We start from the raw sequence: 21130 nt of genomic DNA on the forward strand, positions 1-21130 counted from the left end.
GACAGCTCCCAACCACCACATCTCCCACCATTCCATCACTGTTTGTGAACAGAAGGTCTAGCAGGGCACCTCCCCTGGTAGGCTCTCTAACCAGCTGCGTCAGGAAGCTATCTTCCACGCTCTTCAGAAACCTTCTTAGACTGCTTTCTCTGGGCTGTGTTGTGCTTCCAGGATATATTTCATGGAATCATAGAATCATTAAGGTTGGAAAAGACCGCCAAGATCATATGGTCCAACCATTCACCTACCACCAATGTCACCCACTAAACCATGCCCCTAAGCATCACGTCCAACCTTTACTTAAACACCCCCAGAGACGGTGATGCCACCACCCCTCTGGGCAACCCATTCCAATGCCTGACTGCTCTTGCTGAGAAGAAATTTCTCCTAATTTCCAACCTGAAAGTTAGGTTGAAAATTTAGCAGAACATGTAGGGTGCCTGCTGTATAAAGGTGCCCAACACACTACACACCCATAAAATGCATTATTTACAGCTTTTTTGTGCCAGGAAAAAAAAAGCTATTTTTTAAATTGCATTATTTAGCATAATTTATTGTTTAAATAGCTAAAAATGCTATTTAATCTATTGCTGATAAAATGAAAACAGACAAGTTGTTTCTACAGTGGAACTAAGTTCACTTACATCAGTATTGCAGGAGCGATACCGCTTCCTTTCTCCAAGACAGTATTTACCTCCACCTGAAGGCCTGGAAAAATATTTTTTATGAGTTAGTGTATGTTTCAGTATAAACATAAGTTCATGAGATATACGTTACTAAGATAAATATTGTTACATAACATAAAAACAAAAGCACATGGAAGTTTTAAGGTGAGATTTTACAGTATTTTCTTTAATATGAATTGTGGTATTGACTTGAACTCCAGCAGATAGAAAACAGCACTGGGTATTTTAAAGTCTTCATACATAATATTCATCTTGTTTGCACAAGATTTCAAGCAATACAGTGTAAATGTATTTTGAACATATTAAAAAGGTATTGCTTTTAATTATTTGATTGCTTTGTAAAACCAGAATGAAAGATGTGTAAACAACCTAGACGATACGTTTTTTTAATCTGCTCATATTACACTTTAAAACATAACAAAATGATGAAACTGCCTGCTAAATACTGGAGTCAGCAACAAAAACTGCTTCTTCAGGAATCTGATTATGATTTGAATTAAGTAGTACTAAATCTAAAGAAACTCCAGAGCAAGCAGGTTTCTATTAGTGTAATTAAGACACTGGCACTTAAATTCCCAGATTGTTCAGGAACATTAGCTACCTCCCACTGAGGTAAAATAATGAATTAATATTGACGTAAGTGGAAGATTAATCAAACATCAGATCTTTGGCTCGTAACAAGAAAGCAAAAAGGAAAAACACTGGCTGTTTTACGATAAAGAAAAAGAAGAATTTACAGTTAGCAAAAAAGTAAATCAATAATGTTTTTCGTGGTACAGGCATTTATCCACGCAGCCCTATCCTAGAAATACTCATCTTAATTAATGAAACAAAGGGAATTTTTTCCTAATGCAAACATGGAAAAAAAAATCACATTCTTGCTACACTGTTAAACATATAAGATATAATTATCCTTCAACATACCAACTGATATACACGGAGACAGGAGTAGTAAAAAAAAATCTCACTAAATTTATTGTGCTTCGAGCAAACATTTCGCTAATGTTTTTACACAGTGCTGTGAAAAAAATAATGTGCTTAATTTATTTTTTTTCAGTAACATAGCCTGACATGTAATCTACATTAGTACACATAATTTTTACTTTTGAATCTATTCAATTAGTAGTGGCATTTCCCCGAATTGATTGATTGTAATTGCTAAAGACAAAAAGTGAACAGACTACCTTAAACAGCAGTAATGTCACATCATGGTGTCTGTCTTGCAAACAACAGCGGAAAGCTGAAATACAGCTTGGCTTGCAAAACTTGAATACAAGCAACAGGAAACTTCAGTGTACAGAGAGGAGAAGATGAAAAAGGAATGACAGAAGTCACAGAATGGATTTTCATGAAAGAAGCTTGATGTTTTCTAGAAAAAGTGTTCTTAAGAACTAGTAATGGTGATGGAAGCAGAGCTTATGAGTCGTGACAAGAGCAAAATATGGAGTCATAAAACTACCCTCTGACAGAGAGCTATAGCTGTGATGAGGTAACCCAAACAAAGCAAGCAGCAACAGAAAGAAACAGTGGTTCATTCAGCTGAGAACAGCAATGGAAATAAGTAAGCATTCCTCCTCTGAGAAGCACTAGACAGAGGGAAGAGCACTTACCTGACAGATCTTCTCTGGAACACTGCTCAGGACATTGGGAAGCAGACAGAGGCTACCAGACACATAGAATAGACCAAGCTGTAGTGGAGGAGCTGGCCCCTCTTGAGAGAGAGTAGATGGACCAATAGGGAGTGGTGGCAGGGAGAGAAGTAACTCAATTGTTTTAAGAATCAGTGGGAAGTCACAATTAAGTGTTAAATGTGACAGAATATAAATGTATGCTCAGTAATATTACTGATTACATGTGTGTTTATATGTAAATTGTTGAACGCAAAATCTTGAAAATAGTGTTGCTTTTTTAATAAATGACTGGCAGTGGTTATATCCTAGACTAGAATGACAGATACGAATAAATGATAAAGAAATCTAAATCATAATTCAAATATATTTTGCATAAAAAGAAGTTTCAGAAATAAAACTGTACTAGTTACTAATAAATATAAATCCAGCATTTTTTACAGTATATATATAATAGATAAATTAAAAACTGTTAAGAGTATGTCTAGTGAGCTTCTCCTGTTAACTGTTTCTGTGTGCAATTTTGAAGACAAATTCTGGCAAACTAGCAAAACATTTTTAAAGAAAACATATGAAACCAGTTTTGAATAAATTCCAACTGTGTCTTTTTGTTGGCTCCAGCTTACTTTAGCTACTTACGCTGGACTGTCACAGTGCCTTATAGATGAGGAGACTCCGCCACCACAGGTCCTGCTGCATTCTCCCCATATTGACCATGGACCCCAACCTCCATCTATGCTCTGGGGCCAAGTGCCAAAAGGTACACACTCTCCCTGATAACACCACTGAAAGATTTCACACACAAACAAAACAAACAAACAACAACAACAACAACAACAACAATAATAATAATAATAATAATAGTAATAATAATAATAATAAGCTTACAGGCTGACAGTTATCAGGGCAGAAAAACATAAGTGTCAGGCAATGACCAATTATAAGCATTAGCATTCTCCATACAGATAACAACACTAATATTTTACTTTTTTTAGCCATGTTTAGACATCGGTGAAGGTGTGTGTGATTTGTTAATTGACTTCACTAAGCCCTGAATTATAAGTCTCTAACACACACCAGAAGTTTAAGCAAACTGAAAATGAAGACTTTCTTTTTTCCTCATACATCCTCCCTAATGTTTCACATTAAAGGAACCACAAGTTACATTCTTTTCAAACACTATGATCCACTTCTAAACAAAATGCCTTCCACTTAGGATTCACGTAGTAGCAAATTTTCATTATGCAAAATGAAAAATTCCCCCCATCGTATTTTTAAGACGGTTTTTCTTTGCAAACCCTGAACCTTTTCAATATTGCTACTTACATTGGACATAAAAAATGTCAGACAATTTAAACAAATTGGTATTTTAAAATTAAATTCATCATTTCCTATATCAGCAACTTTTTTTAAACAATTTGGGAAATAACCTAAGAGCTTACAGTTTGATCCACATGCTGGTGTATCACTGAAAGTCTAGAACAGTTATGTAAATTATTCCTGCCATCACTGTGTTGGGCAACAGAATAAAGCATGGCCTCAGGTTTACTGTGTCCTAAATTTGCACATTTCAGTTCCAAAAGGTGAGTATCTGTCGCTTAACTGCCTTCAGGTCCCATAACAGACACAATACTAACCCCCCCCTTTCAAGAAAAACAAGCAAACAAACAGATACCAACCAGATACCGATTTTGCTGTATCCAAAATCAGCCTATGAATTCGACAAAATTCACTGAGACATACACAGAAAACATGGTGAGACAGCCCATAAGCACTATAGTAAGACTGGGTGAGGAGTTCATATTAACTAGTTCAGAAAAAAAAGAAAAAAAAGTTTTTTTCTGAGTCCTAAGCCTCACCCTAAAGTGTCAGTCCCAGCAATGCTGGGACAAACACAAAAGAGCAAATGCAGCCATTGACAATGATCTGAATTTCTCTCAATTTTTATGAAAGCAACTGACAAGATAATTTAACCTTCAGTCACTATTCAGAAAAAAAAATAATAGAAGTTTGATATAAACAAGGATTATGCACAGTGATACTCGATTAAAATTTCATATTAGTTCCTAACTAGAAATTTCATGTTGAATACAAAGGTACTTTGATTGTCAAGCACGTCAAAGATTCTGTGATTGTAGCTACAGAGAATGAACATTAAAAAAATATATGTAGCTTATCATCAGCAAATACACCTAGATACAAAGTAGTTTTGCATAAAAAAATATGCTACCATTTAACCTTAACAAGTGAAGTCTCTAGCATCATTTTTCTATCATCCTTGTTTCTTATCTTAGCACATTTTTATTCCCCATGACCTCTTTTTTCTCTGTATGTGCAGTACCTGAACTTATTTTAAAACACTGCTGTTATTATCCAGCACATTTCTGTTTATAAAACTCATCCTCTATTAGTTGGAGAAACAAAAAACCAGCACTCATACGCCTACAAGTGTATAAGGTGGGTTATCTTAAACCTCGAGCTCAAAATGCATTGCCTTTTCTACCAGGTCTGGTTGGGGCAGTTTTCTTCATCTCAGCCCAAGTGGTGCTGTGTTTTAGATCTGTGACCAAACAGAACTGATAACACACCACTCTTAGCTGAACTGTGCCTGCACAGCCTCAAGGCTTTCTCTGTTTCTCACTTTGCCCCTCCAATGAGCAGTCTGGGGATGGGCAAGAGGCTAGAAGGGGACAGAGCCAGCAAAGCTGACCTGAACTGGCAAAAGGATAACCCATGCCCCAGAACATCTTGCTCAACAATAAAACTGGCATCATGCTCAGCAAACACACTGTGGAGGGGAGTCTTTCCAAGCAAGTTGTTGCATAGAGACTGGCTGGGCATTGGTCTGCTGGTAGGAGGTGGTGAGTGATTGACTGCCTTTGCATCACTTGTGGTTGTTCGTTTTTTCCCGTTTTTATTTTTTTTCCCTGTACTTATTAAAATGCCTCCATCTAGACAGATGAATTTTTCTCGGTTTTGCCTTTGCCTTTCTGATTCTGTCCTCCATCTTGCTGTGGGGCACTAAGAAAGAAACTGGGTGGGGACTTAGCTGTCAGCGGGGGTCAACCCACCACGTTTCTTAGGAAAAAAAAAAAAAAAAAAAAAAAGAACGCAAGGTTTCATGGAGCTCTTCTGAGCAAAAGATAGTTAATCCTTCCTACAGTTCTAAATTTACAACTCAGAGGTTTCTGATAATATCAAACATCTACTTTCAGCTAGTATAGCTGTATCCATATGGCAGTATTTCCAATACCTCTAATGGTACAATTATGATGGAGAATAAAGTGAATTTATGTGAATTATGTATGAAGAATTAGAATTTTCTGGTTTTCTCATTATAGTGATAAACTAAGTGATAATTATTTCATTTATTAAAGACAATGATCACCTGGTTGCATTCTATGACAGAGGCCACAGCAGTACATGAGTAATTATGTAACGCTAAAGTCAACTGCTAAAAATTAAAATGCTTCTGAGAGTAAAAATGTATGCTAATAAATTAGATTAATAAATACGTTGTAGAAATATTACATATCAAAATCAAGATTCGTAAATGAAAAACACAATTAAACACAAACTAATACCATCTATGTATGAACAGAACATGCAACCAAACCTCTGTGGTGTTATGACTGTACATAATATGCAGGTGCATTTCACCTGCTTTATTCTTCCAAACTTGTATAAAATCCCTGTACTCTGTAATGTCCTCTGCCAACCAGACATTTCTTTCTTCCATATTCCCATTTTCCCCTATAAAAACTCCTTCAATGCTGTTTTTCCTCCTCTACTGAAGCTAAATATGAACACTTACTGTCCACTTTGGTGTATCTTTTTAATTTTCTAGTCCATATTTATCTTTACCAGAGGCAAGTGATGCATAGAAACTCTGTCCAATTAATTCAAAATGGCCAAATCTCATTATTTCTAATGGGACTACAGAAATATCTGCTCATCTGCTCTGCTACAATGAGGTTATGGTCTACTGAGTAAACAGGATATGAAGAAAAAAGAGGAGATGACAGCTATTTTAGATGTACAATCCTCTATTATGATTTAGAACTGAAATGTTAATTCTCCTCTCACAGTGAAGAAGTAACTTTCAATTACTTGGCTCAGAAGGACAGTGGTGATGCACTTGGATACATATTAAAGATGCACGAAACTTTAAATAACATGGGATTCTTCTCATAAAGATCATTAACAATAAAAGAAGATATGTCACTGTGGCACATTTGAGAGAACTGTTAGTATTTACAACACTATACCTTTCGAAAACTAACAGAGGAAGTATTGTTTGTGATAGTGAAGAAAAATTATTTATTTTTTCAGAGAAAAAAAAAAGGTTAATTAAATTTAAGCTTGCTATCTTAACTATAAGGATGGATTTTCAATGAGTATTTCTGCAATTATTTTGCAAGGAAACTTGATGCCCAATACTAACGTGAATTTAGATTACCACATAATCCAGGTATTTAAATTGTTCTTTCAGCACACAGTTTTCACTTTTTGTACATTTGTCCCTCATTTACTTGCTTGGTATAGGTTTATACAATGATGTTAGAAGAGGTTACTTTTTTATTACTTTAAATTCAAAGACAAAAATAAATTATGCTATCAGTGTTGTCTTTTTGTTTCATATGCAGTATTTCCTCATTAGAGTCCTTTTAAATCTATCAGTTTTAAGCTTCATCTATACTTAAAATGCTTACTATAAGATTTGGAAAAAGCATACCTTTTGGAACCCAACCAATACACAAACCCCTTCACCAAAGCATGAACGTGTTAAAACTTCAAATAGAACAGATGTACAAGTTCTGTCAGCAGCAAAAAAAAATGCACACTATTATTTTTCCCTGTATGAGGAAACAGCTGAATAACTTTTATGGAAAACACTCTAAAAACCTTCAGGCTTAGGCAGACATCTACTGCGGAAAATTTCTGCTGTGGAAAATTTCAAGCCAAAGAGTTAAAGTTTGGCAGGTTTATATAAGCAACTAAAAGAAGGTCTTATAATACAGTGTTGGGCAATTTTAATTGTAGAAATCCCTCCTAACTCCGCCAATAAGATATTAATGCACAATGCATCAAAATTAGCTTTCAGTTAATAGTTACACAGAATTTACATCAGTGTAACTAAAAGCAGAAATTGACCCTCCAAATATGATAGAGTACTCTGTGATCTTGTTAGGCTTTTAGAGCAGGGAATGTCATTTATTACATATTTGGACAGAGCCCAGCAAAATAGACCCTAATTTGGTTGTGGCCTTTAAGCATGACTGCTATATAAATGTAATAATAACAATAATAATAATAATAAAGTGTTACAGAATTGTAAACTATTATTTTCTCCTTAGCATGTGGTGAAGTGAACTACATATTTGGAAAGAACTGTGTTTTCTGTTTTTTTCCTATCACAAATTATTAATTTACAGGAACCTTTGAAGTTGGAAACTTGTAGTTGCAATTCTCTGCTGTTTAAAGGCATGAACAGTTTAGCTCTGTAAAATACTAATTCTCAGATTTCTCTCTAAAATTTAACAGGGGAAGAAGATACTGATGACTGGAGATTTTTTGCAGAGAGTAAATTGATTAAAGACTCTGGCAAAAGCACACGACAACAGTGTCTTAAAGCATCTTGACTTGTTCACTGTAGTTTAAATGGTTTGAAAAATACAAATTGAAGTAAATTGCTCCTTGTCACTGACAAGGAGTGGTGGTTCCAAAATAAACTTAGACTGTTGATCTAAGAATAAAGCTCCTAGCATTTTCTATTACTCTAATAAAAGGTAATATTTTTGTTAAAATGTGAAGGTGTCTCTATTTTCATTGGCTAACTGTAAGCACTATATTTTTTTTAATGACCCCTTCAATGAATTTATTTAACATGGTTTACCAATATTTCCAAACTCAGCATGGAAAAGCCATCAGAATGGTACTAGGTCATGGGCCCTGAATGAAGCCATCAGCAAGGATTAATAAACTGTGACAGCTGCCCAATAGCTTTCATTCTATTTAAAAATCAGATTGCAATTCAAAATGCAGTGTAATCTTTTGGCCCAGCTAGCATGGCAAAAATCAGAACAGAGAATAGATGACAGTGGTCATTGTTACAAAAAAATCCAGTTTGGAGCAGTAAATCTTAACGACAGCAACGCTCAAAGAGATAAAAGAGATAATGGAAACTGTTTAAGTTCTCATCATTTTCTAAAAACCTGCATAAAATGTATCATATTATTGTGGAAATAGGAATATGAAATTACTTGTTTTCTAGCGCATATCCTATAAATTAATGATTAAAATATTTTTGATCTTCTCTAAGATCTGCCTTTACAATTGAGAAACACTCCCTTACTATTTTTAATCTAAAACTTATTTTCAGAACCTTGTCTGAAACTATTGATGAAAAATAAAAATTCACATGTTCGGACAAATACAGTAGCACTAGGCTTATCCATTGCAACACGGAGTTTTCATACTTTTCAGTTACACAAGAGAGTTTATCAGACTGCATACCAAAGTTCTTTAAAACTACACAGCTATGCAAGTATAACAATATTAAGGACAATCAAAGGGCTGGAGCACCTCTCCTGTAAAGACGGGTTGAGGGAGTTGGGGTTGCTCAGCCTGGAGAAGGCTCCAGGAGACCTTAAAGAGGCCTTCCAGGAGTGCAGTGGTAGGACAAGGGGGAATGGCTTTAAACTACAAGAGGGGAGAGTTAGGTTAGATGTGAGGAAGAAATTCTTTACTCAGATGGTGGTGAGGCCCTTGAACAGCTTGCCCAGAGAAGCTGTGGATGCCCCATCCCTGTGGGTGTTTCAAGGCCAGGCTGGATGGGGCTTTGGGCAACCTAGTCTGGTGGGAGGCGTCCCTGCCCATGGCTGGGGTTTGGAACTGGGTGATCTTTAAGGTCCCTTCCAACCCAAACCATTCTGTGGTTCTATGATTCTATAATAGTCAAAGTCAGAATAGATTGGTCACTGGGAAATAAGAGCATTTAGAAAACCCTTTTAGTAAGGCTTCCCCCCCCCCTTTATTTTTTCCTTTTTTCCTATACGCTTGTATGATTCACCTAGTGTCTGAAAGAATACAGATTTTTTTATCTTCTTACAAATTAACAGAAATCAGGCTTTAGAGCTATGACATACATTTTCAGAGTCTGCAACAGACCCAGAGTTGTAACAACCATTTTTGGAAGAGTGCTATAAAATTTAGTAATGATTAAACTAACAAGAGTTTTTTACAGAAATCACTCAGAAAATAAGTATAGTGTATGTAATAGGCTTTTTTCAATCCAGGATTTGAAATTTTATAGCAAGCATAAATATTTTATTAAATTTATATATATAAAATAATTGTTAAAAAAATTCTATAGGGCACTTGCATTAGGATACTACTGTATTCTGAATTAATCTCTCTTTATTTGAACTCTTATTCCTGCTCATAAAGACTTTAATTCTCTAGTTCTTTCTTCCTTCCAAACAATAAATTACTTCTTCAAACAATACATTATTTGTACTCACCCCCTTCTCAATGCTCCCTGTTTGGCAAAGAGTACCTTCAGCTGCTGGAATACTGTTGGTAACACAGCGGTTACTTTTGCTGAGGCACCAGAGCTCTCTACACACTTCCTAGGAAAGAAGGCAGAAGCAAGTTGATCAGAGTAACAGCCTAAAATTGCTTCCAATCCTCATACACGTATATAAAGAAATTTGTTTTGAACATACTATAAGAGCTGGGCTGGAGTCTAGATGTTTTCAAAACATTCTGGAGCAACTTCAAAGCCAGCATATTCTACTTAAGAATATTCTGCCACAAAAATTCAGGAAGGATCAAATTGTAGACTACAAAAATGTGTTTTTCTACACCTTCTATGCAAGCATTGTCGTGTCATAGCTGGTTTTCTGATTAGTATTTGATATATTTTAGTATTGTAGTATTGTTGTAAAAGTAATCTGTTGTAAAGGATGTGCTGTAGTATCTCCATAGTTAACATTATCTGCCTCAAAAATTCATGGTAAAAGGATACTGTTAACTTTGAAATATGAACCAGCAAGATTTGTTTCCTTCAGGTTAAACCAAAAGGTTTCTGAGCTTAGACTATTTGCAATCCTATTCTGTAACACATGCTAAAACAGTGCATGTGTATGTATATATCAAAATATTTCCTTTAAACGTTTTAGATTTGTGGCATTTTATAAATGATTTAGCCTATTGTAATTCCCTCCATTGTCAGCATTAAAGAGGTTTTCAAATAATTTATTTTCCTACAGTGTTTTCTCATTTGTTTTTGTGCATTTACTAATTTAAATTAAGCCAAATTCTGTTGACATTAGAGATTCACTATTAAAAATATCTATGGTTGAAATTCATAATGAGAGGTGTGATCCACTTCAGTTGTCCTTGGCTTGGACTGTATGTAGAATGGAATTAGAAATTATTTGTGTTTATGGTAACTGTCCTGCATGATGATCTTTGTTGTATTACTTTGACATCTGTGTAAGACTTCACAACCTGCTTTCTATTAAATACTTTCTATTTTAAAGTACTTCTGAAAATTTGAAAGATAAATACTCAAATCTTTAAGTAACCTTATGATAGGCATTACCAATGCATTTTATTAAATGTCTGCTTGAAATCATACCCAAAAATAATTCTTGTATAGATTCTATGACTGAATCTTGGAACAAAGAGGAAAAAGGAAAAGACAGTATGAGCAAATTAAAGTTATTAGCCACCCCCCCACTCCCTTGCAAATTAATTGTTTATCTGAGGAAATGAATGAGTATCTGGCATCTAGGCTATCTTTTCTATGCACCTCAACTAGAGCAACTGTTATGTTATTCCCTAAGATTCCGCTTCTTGCATGAAACTTATGATGAATAGAAATGCTTCTTTCTAAACTCTACTGAATATAGAAATGGATTTATATATTATTGTTACCTAGTAGCTCCAGTAAGTTCAACAGTACAAGTTTTTACGGAATAATACAAAATTATTTACCAAGTTTAAAAACAGCTGGTGCCATTCAGGACAGATATATACTCTGCATTTAGTTTCATGATTGGTAGAATCAAGCCATCTTTTTAAAAATCTATAAAAAACATAACATCTTAGCATGGTCTGAAATGATGAGGAATAAGTACTGTTGATTTGTGGAGCTTCCACTGAACATTTGACAATTTGGCCTAAGCTATTTCGTTATATTAAATCATGTAACAACTCCTGTTTGTTGGGTGGGTCTATGAAAACTCAAGAGAACTGACATTCATGAGTCTTTTTTAGGAGAAATATTGCCACAGGTAAATGGATACTTACTACTAAAGTAAGAACTACCTTACTTTCCAAATTAGAATTTATTTTTCATTGAAGAAATGAAAACAGTATAAATATTTACTTACTTAAATCTCTGAATAAAACACTTACTTTTGCCACTCAGATTGTAAGATTTTCAGATTAAGATACGCATTCACAAGTAAATATGGTTTAAAAGATCAAATAGAACAGGAAAAGCACAGAAGATATCACGAAGACTTTTGAAAAATCTCTTATAAATTTTATTACTACAAAGTTATTTTTTAAATTCAACACTACATCAAAACCGCATCTTCAATCAAGAATCTCAATTTCAATCCAGTATGGATTTCAAAGTGAAAACCTAAAATAAGTTCCTTTCAGACACATTATGAGGTGCTCCTGTCATACAACTGCCTTACTTACTTTTGTGTCTAATTTACTTGCTTGTCTGTTTCATGTATGACTTATATTGTCAGACTGTAATTAAAAGCGTCACAGTGATGACCCTAGTTAAGATCCTACATTTATTTTGCATCAGATCAAATTCAAATGTTTAAATTAATATCTGTGTTAATTTTGCAAAGACTGGACTAATGTTTGGAAAACCAAAAATTCAAGTGCATTAGGAAATAAAGATTTCAACTAATCTAATACAGAAGAAAAAGTAAAATCTCTGTAACACTCTGGATTTTGAAAACATCTACATTTCAGAGTGATTTGAATCCAGAATTCTGGTTTGCGCTTCAGATTTTACTTGCAGAATTTCACTTTTGATATCCCTATACAAATACACCATATATATGTTAACACAGAAGGTGATGAAATAATTAAAACATTTATCTCATTCATTGCCAGGCTAACATACTCACAAAGGACAGCATTTAACAATTTCTCCCAGACATTGTAATTCCAAGTAAATAATCAGCTGAACTGTGTGAACTAATGGATACAGCTATTTTAGTTATACATCATTTACAGAATGATTTCAAGCAAGTTAGCTCATCTCCCTGCTCCATGACAAATGAGAAAAAATATTTTCCTTCTTCCAAAATTGCTTTGGGAGATAAGATGAAAAAAACTGTATCAAAACTATATATTATTACTGACATAGCGTGTTTGTCTTTATTCAGACCTTAATTTTAGTACCAATTTTTCTCAGTAAACCTCTGACGACAAAATGAAAGTAATGCTAAATGACTGCAGGCTGTATAACACTATTAGTACTTAAGCTAAAACCTCTACTCAAATCAGGAAAGAGTTCTGTCCAAGGACAGACTTACAATATCCCAAGATCAACAGAAAACTTATGGAAAACTAAGCAAAATACAGACAACTTGTAAACTAATATAACACAATGTAACAATTAGTAGAAATATTCTATAATAAAACAATAAATTAAAGAATGTGTTTTTGTAATTTCTTCTAAAAGAAGTTTTATAATTTCTTTTAGGAGAAATAACACATTTATTTAAAAAGTGATTTAATTTCCCCTAGTGTATTTTGTTTAAAAGAAATAGTAGAATTTGAAATATATCTTCTATCGCCCTGCATACGTAAAATAACATTGTCATTTGAAAACAAGATAGGTAAAATAAAATGGCAAAATTCATCTGTGCTATTATTCTATTAAATGGAAGTGAAATTATACCATGTATTACTATGCCTATGTCTTCTTTATTTTCAGGTGATTTCAGAAAGTTAAGAGAGAGATTCTTATTAAGGTGCACAAGGCTTTCTGTTCTCCATATCAACCCCATACCTGGTACTGCCTCAGTTTCATAATTATTCATTTGAATTATTTCCTTATTACCACTGTCCTATTTGTAACATCTCTAAGCAGCTGTTTTTAATAAACCAGGCTGAAAAACATATGAGAAATTGCCCTGGAAAAGTCAGGCTCAAAATCACTAGTAGGAAGTCTACTGCTTTTCCTCACACACTAACATGCACACATGCACACACACACACACAACAACATAAGGTGACCCACTAATAGGGTAGTGTTTTCTTTGTTGGTGGACGTAGGATAAGGTTAACATACCTTTTGTCAACATTAAATTTGTATGAACAATTTACTGAAGCTAAGAAAAAGAAGCATAATCTGAAAATTAATCAATGATCTCAAAGTCAGTCTTCAAGTGTGTGGATTTAATAACTATTAATTTATAAAGGAAACAAGGGAAAGTGTTTTAGAAGTCCAGGAAACATAAACTGAAGCTGAGGCCTTTCACAAGATCAAGACAAGATAGATGACAACCTGTAACGGTGTATCTTAGGGCTCCATGACTTCAGTTTGGAATTCGGATGCTTGTATTTGCAGTAAATTAAACAAAGCTGAACCCATCTAGAGAAAAAAAACAGCAAATCAAATTATCTTCGTTTTGCCTAAGTGTTATCAATGATGGAGCCTCTTTCTGTTGTGTCATGCAGAGTTATATATAGGCATTTCAAATTATGTAAAATCTAAGCAACCTATATCATAATAATCATAAATAGTAACAATACAGCACAATGAAAACTCAATAGGATGAGTGAAGGTCAACTTGCTGTGCTGCTCTGTTCTTAATGTTCAACACTAATGAAAGCCTCCAACAGAAGTTAGCAGTTTGGCCCATAATGTTTAAAAAAAAAAAAGATGGGAAATACATTCACAATGCATATTAAACTACGATAATTTGGGGGTTTCAAATTCACAATGCATATTCAACTACAATAATCTGGGGTTTCATTTTTTTTCATAAAGTTTAAAAATGCTAATCAGGATTTTATGTTATGTCAGCATGTTTCATCTATACTATGCTGCACCTCTTGATGAGCATTTGCTAAAATAGAGCATAAAAATAATTTGCTTGAATTGTAATTTACAATTCAGATCTGAAAAGCATCAGCCTAGAGTATCTCCAGCCTCACTGCTGAAATTCTGATGGCAACACACTTAAAACTAGAAGGCTGATTATAATTAGGGGTGAATTTTGGAAGGTTCAAAGACAAGTTTAGTTCAGATAAGCACCCAAAAGTTACCATTTTAGTGCTCTCCTACCAAATGCTCATTAAGTGGTGCAGCATGTTACGAATCACAACATGCTGAAATAACGTGAAATAAAAGCTGTAACTTAAGTCATACATTTGCATTATGTAACCAGCATACTTCCTAAATATTGGGTGCTTATGTGAACGTTATGGAAACTACAGAAGCCTCACAAGGTCAGTGACCTCCAAGTAGCATCTTCCCTTTCGAACCCATGAAAACTATTCCATCTTTATCTAAACCACATTATAGAATCTGGAATCTCATTATTGCTTCTGCTATCCGCTGAAGCATTACTCCTGCTTTGATCACTGGCTTCCGCTTGTCCTTTTTAAGCAGCTTTCATAAGATCCATGCATGTCTGTGCTACGTCTGTGTCTCTTGTGAGAGAGAGAAATAGAAAAAAGGGAAGAAGAGGGGGAGAATAAGAGAGAGGGTGTGGAGGCAAGACAGTCAAAGGAAAGAAGAAAGAGGGACTGTATCATGGTGGCAGTACTCTGGTAACTTTTTAAAGAAACAAAAAAGATGTAAAACCACCTTAGGATTCATAAAGAGGAAAACTTCTGGGATTTCCATTGGCTACACACATCATAATGTTAAAAAAAAAAAAAAAGAGGGAACAAAATTCACTTTAAGAATAAAGCTGAAAGTATTTCACGTTATTAATTACAGCACAATCCTCTAAGTCCTTACACAAGAAAAGCTCAGAAGTTTGATCATGCTAAATGCAAAAGGCCTGTACAACACCGATGCAAGGTTTTGCGCTTGGCTGACAAGACCTTCTAAAATAAAGAATAATGGAAAAGTTGATAAAAATACATGAGTATTACAACAGGACTGTCAATTCCTCTCTTCACCTACACATATTTAAACAGAATCACAGAATGGCCAAGGTTGGAAGGAACCTCTGAAGATCATCTAGTCCAACCCCACTATCAAGCAGGATCACCTAAAGCACATTGCGCAGGATGGCATCCAGGCAGGTTTTGAATATCTCCAGAGAAGGAGACTCCACAACCTCTCTGGGCAACCTGTGCCAGTGCTCTGTCACCCTCACAGCACAGAAGTGCCCTCTCATACTCAGCCAGAACTTCCTGTGCTTCAGTTTGTGCCCATTGCCTCTCGTCCTGTCACTGGGCACAACTGAAAAGAGACTGGCTCCATCCTCTCAACACCCTCCACTCAGATATTTATACACATTCATGAAGTCTCCCCTCAGTCTTCTCTTTTCCAGACTAAACAGGCCCAACTCTCTCAGCCTGTCCTCATATGACAGGTGCTCCAGTCCCCTCACCATATTAGTAGCCCTCCTCTGGACTCACTCCAGTAGCTCCATGTCCCTCTTGTGCTGGGAAGCCCAGAACTGGACACAGTACTCCAGGTGGGGCCTCACCAGGGCTGAGTAGAGGGGGAGGATCACCTCCCTTGACCTGCTGGCAACACTCTTCCAAATGCAGCCCAGGATCCCTTTGGCCTTCTTGGCCACAAGGGCACATCGCTGGCTCATGGTCAGCCTGCTGTCCTCCAAGACTCCCAGGTCCCTCTCTGCAGAGCTGCTCTCCAGCAGGTCAGCCCCCAGCCTGAGCCTGTACTGGTGCTTGGGGTTATTCCTCCCAAGGTGCAGAACCCTGCACTTGCCCTTGTTGAACTTCATGAGGTTCCTCTTGGTCCTACCCTCCAGCCTGTCGAGGTCCCTCTGAATGGCAGCACAGCCCTCTGGGGTATCAGCCAACCTTCCGAGCTTCGCGTCATCAGCAAATTTCCTGAGGGTGCACTCCATTCCATCATCAAGGTTGTTGATGAATAAACTGAACAAGACCAGACCCAGTACTGACACCTGGGGGACACCGCTAGCTACACGCCTCCAACTAGACTCCACACCACTAAGCACAACCCTCTGAGCTCTGTTGTCCAGCCAATTACCAACCCATCTCACCATCCACTCATGTAGGCCACACAAAACAGGAATTTGTGATGTAAATCAATATGACTGAACTACTTACACATTGCTAACAAGCACATTGTATGAAGTGACTTTGCCATGGTATGAAGTATGAAGCCAAGGGGGAAAAAAAAGCACTTTTCAGTGAGTTAGTATTATGTACAAATTGAATTGAATGCACAATACTTGTCTTAGCAGTAATGAGTGAGGAAAGAGAAGGGACCTGGTAGTCTTGTGTAAAGATACACCAGTGGCTTCTCTGCCTTTGCTTTTTGGAAAAATAGAGCTTCCAAATCTGTTTTCACCTACCTACAGGAGCTCTAAGTCAAGCTAAATACCTCTTTTTATTTAAGTGGAGTAAATCATATCAGTGTTTCATGAAAACAGTGACAGTTTAATTCACTAACATTAAAATTTACAAGGGCCAACTGCAATTTAGGCTAGAAGAAATACTGCAGAACTGCTCTGTATAGAAATTTGTTTACTTTCCTGCATTTGAAAGTCAGCTGACCAGAGAGGCAAGTTAGCTGTTTTGTTTTGCTCATTACTAATACAGTTACACTATTCTGTCTCTGAATTGGCATATATGAAACTACAAAGCAGTGAAGGTATAGCAACTGTATGTCCTATATTTCTGTGGTAGATACTTTCCAAGCAACTTTCTACTAATGGTCATTAGCTTTATGAACACTCTCCGTAACTCGTTAAAAATAAATCAAGGGGATCACTTGAAGCCAAAAGGAGGACTCTTAATTTTGAGAATGTATCTTCATTCTTCCTGTTTATAAGCAATAAGTTCATAGCTTGAACTTATCTGTCCTTCATAATGCAGCAACAAAATGTGACTAAAAACTGGTACCTGAATTTTAAGTTACTTTAGTTAGGACACTAACTGGAGAATTTAACTACAAACGTAAGACCATGAAAAAGAAGAGAGCTGCACGTCATCAGCTAGAATATATAACCTGATGTCTTATACTCCAGTGTGAAACACAAATAGATTAGGTCCTACTGATTTGAGTGAAGCCATGTGCTCAAACGAAAGTAGCATTTGTCCTGTTATACCTCTACTCTAAACACTTAGACACCAATGAAGGTGAAAAAGCATAAAATGTAAAAAAAATTTAAGTTAGGCACTATCTCTGAAATTCATGCTAGCAGCCAACAGCTTCACAGATCATAAAATACACCACAACAACATCAAATATATGCATCAAGTATTAACTCCTATTAAAATGTCTGAGGTTTTAGTCCCTGTCCTAAAAACATGGGGACCAGCTCGAAAGCAAAGCATTATTTTGAACCACAAAATCTGTAAGTTACAGTCAGTCATATTCCAGGCATTATTTAAACTCACAAAACAGAAATTCAAAGACTGGAATTCCTTCCTGAGTTAACCCAGAGACAGCCAACTCTTACTAGGCAGATGCTCAAAGGTGAATAAGGTAAGGAGTCAACAAAAGATGTTCTCCTTACACTCAACTGAATAAACAAATTGAGTAAGTTTCTGAACTATCAGGGGAACTGGAACACAGAGAAGAACTGAGCCATCTTGACAGTAAGGAGAAAAAAATCCATGCTGCATCATCCTAGAAGATATCTAGTAGCTACATAAATGAACAGGAACTGGTATTGTTCCTAACAATCATCATAATTTCTGACTACACTGCATTTAACAAGATACTTGAAAACATGCATGCCTTTAGAAAAAGGTATGCACCAGCATTATATGGTGAAATTTCTACCATTACAATTTGTTTTACTGGAAGTCATAAGTTTAACACACTCTTGTATCTGAAAGTGTAGCTTAAAAATGAAGTATTTTAAGTATCTTGTGAGATTGCCTCTTAGTTCTTTATTAAAAGTATTTATTTTTTCAATTAAATTCTCTAAATTGCTCCTGTATCATAGATTTGTGGAAAGTATACAGAACAATGAAAATGTGACATTAGAAAAATCACTGTCTATTTGCAAACACTTAGTTAATCACTGATATGCTAAAACAGCACTTTGAATTCTTGCCACACAATGTGTGGAAGAACATAAGGAAATCTGACTAATAACTGCAATGCTTTTGCTGGAACAGTTTTGCTCATAAGTGACTAAAACAGATGGTTTCATTAGATCTAGTAATAACAGTAATATCAGTATAACTACCTAAGAGCTGCTTTTAAGGGCAAAACTCCTTGTCAGTAAACACACACACAGAAAGTCAGGGTCTTGCAGTCCCTTCAGCAGCGAGTTCTCATGCCTTAAACATTCAAACACCTCTCCAGGTATTAACTTCAAGTTCCTAAGTAAGAGAGAAAGCTTCAAGTATTTAAATATACAAAACTCTTGGTAGGATTAGGACCTAATTTATGACCAAAAGCAACAAGCATTTGAAATACACATACAGAGGGACTAGGTGAGGAAGTACGGGAGAACAAGCAATGAATACCAATGATCATCAAAGCTGATTGGTTGAAAGAGGTAATTTTTCTAGACGTTTATAAGACATTAGGACAGAATTTCAAAGCAGAAAGACCATCGGTATTTTCTAAGTCATGTTACAAACACCATATTAACACTAGTATTGGAGCCCAAAGGAGACTTAAAATATTTTTTTTTGCTTTGACTTGAGAGTTCAATGGTTTCTCTTGTCATGTCTTGCCATCACAAATCAATAAAGAACATGAGCAAGAGGAAATGGCAAGAAATTTTCTCTGAGATTTCCCTTTGTTTTAGAATGTATTTATTTATGGGTCATTAAATCCCATAGTGTACATCTTGCTGTACCCCTTCCTCTTTTACCAGGCTGTTCAAATAAAGAGGATTGACTGCCAGAAAGAAGTTAATATACGAATCTGATCCATTGTTAATTAGAGATTTTTACTATGTTTTTCAGTTCATGGTTGCACACTTATTAGAATGAGATCAATGAACTATTTACAGCATTTTAATGTAGACATTATATCAAACAGGAACACTCAAAGTACTGGCTGTTTACTTTTGATAATGAAAGAGTAGAATATAATATTTAACTTAACTTTTCCTGGTATTTCGATCTGGTTCCACTACTCAGTTCTACAAACCCATTCTTACAAGAAAAGTCTTTCTTCTGTATTTTCCATCTGCATTCCACTTACAAAGATTATTTCTTTCTCTCCAATGTTATCACTTGAAATCTGTATGATCATCATGATGGCATTTCCAAAGTATTATGACCATGGCAGATAATATTTTTAAATGCAGACCATATTTTAAATTTATATAATTTCTTAGATTGGATATTATCAGACTTTTACAATAACCTGTTATATAGATATGTAAAGTCTGAATCCTAGTACTAAAAATAAGTTATTTTTTCTGAGACACTTTCAAGTCATGCTTACACTGATGGCATATATTACACTGCATCAATTCAGAGGACTGGTGATGTTACATGAAGACTTAAATTCTTTAACTATTTATTTATATATTTAACTATTGCCTCAATTAAGTTTCAACCTCTTTTTTGTAACTATAAAACAATCCCCTAAAAATATTTAAAACAAAAAAAGAAAGCAGACTTTATAAAGACAAGATTACCTACATCTTTAGTACCTTCGAATGTTGACATTTTAGAAACTGATTTAGAAACAGATGTGTACTGCGCAGCATGATCATCACAACAATGATTACTTGGTTTAACATAGTTTGAAAAAAATAATTTACATGTGGAAAAGTCAGGTTTTGCACATTATTAACTTTCCAGGTTAATTTAAAATGCAAAGTATCTCCAAAGGGTATTCTATAAGTAATGGATTAAATACCTGCAGATTTCCTTAGTCTTAAAATAAATACTGTGTGTGCTGAGAATTTGTAAGAAAAAAAAAAGGGGGAGGGGAGATATGACTTAGATTTAGCAACAGGAAACAGGGCCCTTAGAGAACAGTGGTGGGAAGTAAGAACTTACAGAGGAACAATAAAGGCCAAAAGAGGTTTGATGAGGATCAGGAATAGAAGACCCAGCAAGGTAATCAATCAACTACATATAGCTTTGAAAATCCTTTCCACAATGCAACCTACCAAAGAGGCATCCCAAGAAAAATACTGTATTTATCACCCAAGGGATATTAAAAATAGACTTCCTTTGTAGCTAGCCTTTAGAGAAGTGAACAGAGTAAATTTAGTAGTTACATTGCTATATTTGAATAGTCTTATCATTAAAATGCTAATAAAACTCAGTATTTTTTTAATCATTAGACATGTTTTCAAGGTTTATTTTATTCAGTGTATTTAATCAGCTGATTATTTGATGTCAGGCATAACGGAATGCATCCTTTTACTATGCATTTTGAGCTGCAAGATTTTCTTTAAATAATATTTTAAAATATATTGCATAATGTACTGAAATATTAAGCGTGCAGGCTTTTATTTTGACTGCAAATTTCTTTAAATTCAATACCGCACACTGGTACTTACAGCCAAATCTTTGCTAGCACTAAGCTATTCGGTATCCTATTTAGCTACCTAGCTTCATGTTCCTGTGTTCCCATAACCAAATAGTCTTCTTTTCAAAAAGAGA

At 35.3% G+C, this 21130-nt stretch overlaps 1 protein-coding gene across 6 annotated transcripts in view; it reads right to left on the bottom strand.

Annotated features, from left to right (window-relative positions):
* The window catches only part of ADAMTS6 (ADAM metallopeptidase with thrombospondin type 1 motif 6), a 158495-nt gene that overhangs the window by 55409 nt on the left and 81956 nt on the right, over window positions 1–21130 (bottom strand). For all 6 annotated transcript variants that reach the window (XM_080574665.1, XM_080574666.1, XM_080574667.1 and 3 more), the window contains 3 exons: window positions 9838–9945; window positions 2954–3099; window positions 645–708 (listed from right to left, as the gene is read on the bottom strand). In XM_080574665.1, the coding sequence (XP_080430791.1) occupies window positions 645–708; window positions 2954–3099; window positions 9838–9945 (318 nt within the window). The remainder of the gene's footprint in view (window positions 1–644; window positions 709–2953; window positions 3100–9837; window positions 9946–21130) is intronic.

The sequence above is a fragment of the Anser brachyrhynchus genome (genome assembly GCF_964034855.1).
Source record: "Anser brachyrhynchus genome assembly, chromosome: Z".
NCBI classification, from domain to species: domain Eukaryota; kingdom Metazoa; phylum Chordata; class Aves; order Anseriformes; family Anatidae; genus Anser; species Anser brachyrhynchus.